Source organism: Sipha flava, unplaced genomic scaffold, assembly GCF_003268045.1.
Source record: "Sipha flava isolate LNK unplaced genomic scaffold, YSA_version1 179_pilon_pilon, whole genome shotgun sequence".
In the NCBI taxonomy this organism is placed as follows: domain Eukaryota; kingdom Metazoa; phylum Arthropoda; class Insecta; order Hemiptera; family Aphididae; genus Sipha; species Sipha flava.
The window spans coordinates 1,921,501-1,929,028 of NW_020272149.1; the positions used below are offsets into that span (position 1 = coordinate 1,921,501).

General features: G+C 36.7%; 1 protein-coding gene across 1 annotated transcript; it reads left to right on the plus strand.

Annotated features, from left to right (window-relative positions):
- Positions 1 to 494: 494 nt before the first annotated feature.
- On the plus strand, positions 495 to 5,333 carry LOC112680704. Its single transcript, XM_025550885.1, has 3 exons — positions 495 to 1,312; positions 1,444 to 1,897; positions 1,979 to 5,333. Exons 1-3 carry the CDS (start codon positions 833 to 835, stop codon positions 5,311 to 5,313), a joined length of 4,269 nt encoding a protein of 1,422 aa, XP_025406670.1. The 5' UTR covers positions 495 to 832; the 3' UTR covers positions 5,314 to 5,333.
- The last annotated feature ends 2,195 nt before the right edge of the window (positions 5,334 to 7,528 follow it).

Below are 7,528 nucleotides of genomic sequence, written 5' to 3' on the forward strand. Positions count from 1 at the left end.
AGGGTGAATGATAGATATGAACATTTTTATTACAACCTGACCTATGAATTTCCATTACCATACAGCATGTGGTCATGCGCAGAAACATATGTATTATACGTATACGATTGTGGTGCCGTACTATAGGGTAAAGGGAGTAATTACCATCCAAATAGACATTTCGTAATGCTTGAAAATGCTAGATAACATGTTTGTAAAAATATATCGAAAAACACAGCAATTGTATTATTATTGGGCAATAGTATTTTGAATTTTGTGGAACCACTGAACTATTTAAATCTGAATTAATCCTATATGATTTTAAGCAGATCAAGTTGACGATTGCGTTTATACTTTTAAAATTCTGTATCATTGTGGCAAAAGCTGATAAGTGCCAAAACTAAATTTTACAGGACGAGCATTATAAAATTTATTTGGATTTACTTTTAAACATTTTTTAACATAAATAATTTTTTAATGATATTTTATCAAATAAAGATCTATTATATAAAAATAAGTCCGGTTTTCCTCCCTGACGCTATAACTCCAGAACGCACGAACCGATTTCCACGGTTTTGCATTCGTTGGAAAGGTCTTGGGCTCCGTGAGGTTTATAGCAAAGAAAATTCTGGAAAATTCAGGAAAAATTCAACAGAAAAGTGGGGAAATCGTTTTTCACATACAGCGCCATCTATTATACATAGCATGTACTTCAAACCAATAGCAACGGTGCGTGATAAAGTGTGTGATAGATAGTCATTATTCTCTGCTCAGTTAATTTCATTTAAGCTCAGTGTAAATTATGTGGATCGTGCATTTGAAGTTAAATTCAACACTCTGTCCATAGTCCAAAATGCCTAGAGAACGACGTGCGAACATCGGCCGCCGCACAAGACATGCAAGCCAGCAACAAGTCTATTCAAGGAACTTAAGAGAAGAAAGAAAAAATATAATAAGAGAAAATGACCGATTGAGACATCGCGTGAGCACACGAAGATCATTGGCATCATACAATCGCTTGGCATTCCAATATGATCCCACTGCGAACTACAGTGATGATGAAAATTTGGATATTGGACGAATGACGACTATATGCCGATATTGCAATGCGGTAAAGTTCAAAAGAGAAACGGTTGGATTGTGCTGCGCAAGTAGAAAAGTCAAACTGGATCCATTACTTACACCACCACAGCCACTGAAAACATTGTTTGATGGAAGTGATCCCGATTCCAGCCATTTTCTTCAACACATCCTTGAATACAATAACTGCTTTCGCATGACTTCCTTTGGAGCTAATATCATTCGAGAAGGCGGCTTCATGCCGACTTGCAAGGTAAAAGATACAACACACATAACCAACACATAATTGCAACACATAACAACTTCATATACACCACACACTACACCATCACACGATTTACAATGTATTCATGAACAAATTTTAATGATTATTTGCAATTACAGATACAAGGTCAAATATATCATTTGCATGGTTCAATGGTGCCAACACCAGATCAGCTGAACGTGCGGTGCAATATACAGGGAGCACAACAGTTAAAGAGACGAATTATTGAACAGTTGCAAGCATTTTTTCACGCTAATAATGCTGTGGTTAATATGTTCAAAACAGCATTGGAACGAATGCCATCGGATACGCACAAATTTGTCATAAGAGCGGATTGTACTCCAACAGGTGAACATGTGCGAAGATTCAATGCACCCACCGTTAATGATGTTGCTGCAATTATTGTTGGCGATCCAACTAAATCACGAGACATTGTCGTTCAGCGAAGAAGCAATATCATGCATCGTGTAAACGAGACACATCGTTTGTACGATGCGTTACAATATCCAATCATTTATTGGCAAGGGCAAGACGGATACGACATCACGTTGAAGATGGTCGATCCAATTACAGGTACAATATTCACACACTAATTATTTCCATTATTACTTTTATTGGTTTCCATTAACAATTCATTTAATTTTGCATTTTCAGGAGTATCAACGAATAATAAAAATCTAAGCGCAATGAATTACTATGCGTATCGTATGATGATTCGTACACATGAGGAGAATGTCATTCTGAAGTGCGGTCGGCTATTCCAGCAATTCGCTGTCGACATGTATGTCAAAGTCGAGACCGAACGTTTAGCGTTCATCAGATTCAATCAGCCAAAGCTACGATCTGAGGACTATATACACTTGCGTGATGCTATTCATTCAGATGGTGATGTTCAGAATATTGGACGACTGACGATTCTCCCATCAACTTATATCGGAAGCCCACGCCACATGCACGAATACGCTCAAGACGCTATGACGTACGTGCGAAATTATGGAACTCCGGATTTATTTATTACGGTCACATGCAATCCGAAGTGGACGGAAATTGAACGCGAGTTGGAACCGGGTCAAAAACCGCAAGATCGCCATGACATAATCGCCAGAGTATTTCAGCAAAAACTCAAGGTTATGATGGATGTGCTTACTAAGTATCGAGTTTTTGGTGACACACGTTGTTATATGTACTCGGTGGAATGGCAGAAGCGTGGACTACCGCATGCTCATATCCTAATTTGGTTGCTGAACAAATTACATTCAAATGAAGTGGATGACATCATATCAGCTGAAATTCCTGATCCAGTCACTGATCCCCGTCTACACGACATTGTGACGACACAGATGGTGCATGGACCGTGCGGTGCATTAAATCCATTATCGCCTTGCATGGCTGATGGAAAATGCACAAAACGATATCCGCGACCGTTAGTTGCTGAAACAGTCACAGGGAACGATGGATATCCAGTTTATCGTCGGCGTTCAAAAGAAGATAACGGTCGAACTATCAAAGTTAAAGTTCAAAATCAAGAGATTGAGATCGGAAATGAATTCATTGTACCATATTGCCCGCTGCTATCACGAATTTTCGAAACACATGCAAACGTTGAGAGTTGTCATTCGGCCAAATCAATCAAATATTTGTGCAAGTACGTCACAAAAGGCAGCGACATGGCTGTGTTTGGTATTGCGTCGGAAAATGTGAATGACGAAATCAGCAACTTCCAAATGGGCAGATACGTCAGTACTAATGAAGCACTGTGGCGATTATTGTCATTTCAAATTCATGAAAGATATCCCACAGTTGTACATTTAGCAGTGCATTTGGAAAATGGCCAAAGAGTTTACTTCACTGAGGCTAATGCGGCACAACGAGCTGAGAGACCACCATCGACAACATTGACTAGCTTCTTTGCAATGTGTGAAGCAGATCCATTCGCAGCGACGCTGATGTACGTTGAAATGCCCAAGTATTACACTTGGAATCAATCAACAAAGAAATTCCAACGTCGCAAACAAGGAACCCCAGTTCCAGACTGGCCACAGGTGTTTTCAACTGATGCACTAGGTCGTATGTACACTGTTCATCCTAGAAACGATGAATGTTTTTATTTGCGACTGCTGTTAGTAAATGTACGTGGACCGAAATCATTTGCGCATTTGAAAACTGTGAATGGCCACCAATGCCAAACATATCGAGAAGCATGTCAACTATTGGGTTTGCTGGAGAACGATTCTCATTGGGATTTAACACTTGCAGATTCAGTTGTTTCATCAAATGCGTACCAAATACGAACGCTGTTCGCAATTATCATCACCACATGTTTTCCTTCACAACCAATTCAGTTATGGAACAAATACAAAGACGCCATATGTGAAGATATCTTGCATCGCTTGCGTATTCAAACGAATAATCCTGACATCCAAATAACCGATGAAATCTACAATGAAGGATTGATTCTGATTGAGGATCAATGCTTGACTATTGCAAACAAGCTACTGATTGAAGTAGGAATGATTGCGCCAAATCGATCGATGCACGATGCATTCAACCAAGAATTAAATCGAGAGCTGCAATACAATGTTGATACATTGCAGGAATTCGTTAGAAATAATGTTCCGTTGCTGAATGAACAGCAAAAACAAGTATACAAAACATTAATGCAAGCGGTGGACAATAATACTGGTGGTCTATTCTTCCTGGATGCACCTGGAGGAACAGGGAAAACATTTGTCATTTCATTGATTTTGGCCACTATTCGATCAAGATGTGACATAGCTTTGGCGTTAGCATCATCTGGAATTGCGGCGACTCTTCTAGATGGCGGTCGTACTGCACATTCTGCGCTTAAGTTGCCACTCAATTTAAACACAATTGATACTCCAACGTGCAATATTTCCCGATCCAGTGCAATGGGAAAATTGTTAATGCAATGCAAGCTCATTGTTTGGGATGAGTGCACAATGGCACATAATAAATCACTTGAAGCACTTAACTTCACACTGAAGGATCTTCGGAGAAATAACAACATCTTTGGCGGCTTGATGATATTGTTGGCAGCCGATTTCAGGCAGACGTTGCCAGTAGTTCCCCGTGGAACGCCTGCAGATGAATTGAATGCTTGCCTAAAGGCATCACCTTTATGGAATAACGTAAAAACATTATCGCTAACCACTAATATGAGAGTTCAACTTCAAAATGATCAAAGTGCTGCACAATTTTCCAAACAATTGTTAGATCTTGGAAATGGAAAAGTCCCAGTTGATGCGACATCTGGATTAATTACTCTTACCAACGACTTTTGCCGATTTGTAGACACTCAATTAGTTCTTATTGAAAATGTTTTCCCAAACATTAGTGAGAATTATAAGAATTATGCTTGGTTAAGTCAACGAGCAATTCTTGCAGCAAAGAATAATGATGTCCACGCACTGAATTTCACCATTCAATCAAAAATTGCTGGCGATTTGGTGACATACAAATCCGTTGATTCAATAACAAATCCCGATGATGTAGTAAATTATCCAACGGAGTTTTTGAACTCTCTGGAGATACCAGGATTTCCACCACATAACTTGCAACTGAAAGTTGGTACAGTTATTTTGATACTGCGTAATTTGAATCCACCGCGACTTTGCAACGGTACTCGACTTTCGGTAAAGAGACTTATGCCGAATTTAATTGAGGCAACCATTATTAACGGAAAGTACGCAGGTGAAAATGTATGTATTCCTCGAATACCAATGATTCCGACTGATCTTCCGTTTGACTTCAAACGATTGCAATTCCCAGTTCGCCTTGCGTTCGCAATGACAATTAATAAGTCGCAAGGCCAATCGCTTAGTGTTTGCGGGATAAATTTGGAAAATCATTGTTTTTCACATGGACAGTTATACGTTGCGTGTTCACGAGTTGGGAAACCATCCGCTTTGTTTGTGTTAACGTCAGACCAAAAAACAAAAAATGTGGTTTACCAAAGAGCACTACAATGAAACAATTAAATAACACTTCATTTTAGTAGGTAATTGAAATGAATTTATTACTGTTGTGAAATGAAATAAATATTTTCCTTTTCAAATATATAACAAAAAAAATTTTTTTTCTTTATCTTTTAATCACCAAACGAAATGTTACATAAAACGAATCTGGTGGCGAAACGGAGTTCGCCGGGTCTGCTAGTTATTTATAAATAGTTTTGATACACTGAAATACTTTTATAATAATTTTATGCTAATTTGAAAGTTATGTTAAGATTTATAATAAGTATGTTACTTAAAATAATTGTGACTGATAAGAACATTTTTTGACTAATATTTTTTATAAACAGCTAGTATTTTTTTTTCAAATAACTTTATTCCTTTGATTATTAACAAAAAATGAAATAAAAACAATCAACTTTTTTGTTATAACATCATATTATAAGTATCTATACATTTTATACCTAGATGGACAATAATTATTTGTGTTCGATGATGATATGTAGATATCGTGTATTGTCACAATTTTATATTCTGCATTTAAACAGTTATCACTTTCGCTTTTTGTTTATAACAGATATAATAATAGAGCTACAGATACCATATTTTGACACAATACAATTTCAACTTTATTCTACATATATCATCTATAATCTCAAAATTGACTTTTTATCACTTATCAGCTTTTGCCACAATGGTACAAAATTATTGCCAATAATATTGGATTATTTTAATTTGGTATTTAATACGTTTTAAATAACAACATGCAAATATTAAATTATGCACATGCACGTATGTGTATATATGTGCATATGTATTTTATATTCTAGTAGTTCCATCACTTTATCACAAAATTCTAGTTTATAACTTGAAATAATTTTTACGATTTCCTACGAGGTTTATTGTTTTTATTTTTATTTTACGGTCTTGAATCTCACTGGTCTCCTTTAATATTACTCCTAAAATGATTCCGAAACGTCACTATTTATTTTAATGCATGACAACCAAATGACTTGTATCGGTGTCCAGAGATTTTAGAAAACAATATCATAAAGACAACAAGGGTAGTTGGGAAATTTTTGTGCACAGAAAACAGGTGCAAGCCTGATGGTTTTTTTAGGAAAATCGTTTGCGTAACGATTCATATCACCTTAATACATGTTGGAGCGATGAAACAAAGGTATAACTTAGACTGCTGCTTTTCTCCTAAACATAGACTAACATAAGGTAACTTGTTCTGAGGAATCTATCTGGCCGTTGAACAATGACTGGCGTAACGTTTCTTAAACAATTTATACTTGGCCTCGTGGATTCGCTAGTTAATCTCCTGTTAACAGATATCAACTTTAGCGTGCATAAACGTTAGCTTGGAAATTATTCATCTCTCATTATTGGGACTTTCTCTACTTTGCTCACTCAATACCTTCATAACTCCAACCGCCAACCAGGATCAAATACCGAACAATTTATATAATTAAGCAACTTATAGCCTTGCCTGTTAACTACTTATCGTACAACAAAATACACTTCTATTGTTTTGATTTTGGTTAAAAAAAACTTCGTGTTTGATGTAAATAAAAAATAAAATATTTTTTCGACACCCGCTAAATGTTAATCGAATAAATTGAGTGAAAAAATAAAAATAAAATATCGTTTTGATACACATCCGTTTAGGATATTATTTTTTCGATCAACTACGTTGGTTGTAATAATTCTGAAAGGCCATGCCACGGAAATCATTACAGCTTTGAGATTTCACGCGCAAACGATAACAGCAGTTCGGCAGCCAAGTCCGACGTCCATCCGACAGTCCACCGTAGCGTATAATATTATCGTAACATATTAATAACATGAATAACAACAATCTCAATAATATTACGAAACGACGGTCCGGTCTGTAAAGGACGGACGAACACAGGATGTAATATTTCGTTTCTCTCTCATCACGTAATATCGACGTAATAGATACCATATTATCATTGAATACGGATATTTAGCAACGATTGAAATTTGCGTTTACGTAATGTTTTTTTAATTTTGAATTTAAAACGCGTGCGCGAAAGAGATCCCGGACCATGTTTGTAAGTAATGATTTCGTATTCGTATTTGGGGTTGAAGGAGGAAACAAAAAGTATTCCTACAAACAGTAGACGTTACGGATCTTTTTACCTTTAGGATGGTATTATGCAGGGGAGAACGATAACGGACAAATTGATTTTAAAGTAATTCC

What these genes read in the sequence shown, in the direction of transcription:
- LOC112680704 (XM_025550885.1), top strand. Translation starts at nt 833, where the DNA reads ATGCCTAGAGAACGACGTGCGAACATCGGCCGCCGCACAAGACATGCA. An exon ending in GCTTCATGCCGACTTGCAAG is followed by an intron (nt 1,313 to 1,443) that starts GTAAAAGATACA and finishes TTGCAATTACAG; the next exon opens with ATACAAGGTCAAATATATCA. An exon ending in GATGGTCGATCCAATTACAG is followed by an intron (nt 1,898 to 1,978) that starts GTACAATATTCA and finishes TTGCATTTTCAG; the next exon opens with GAGTATCAACGAATAATAAA.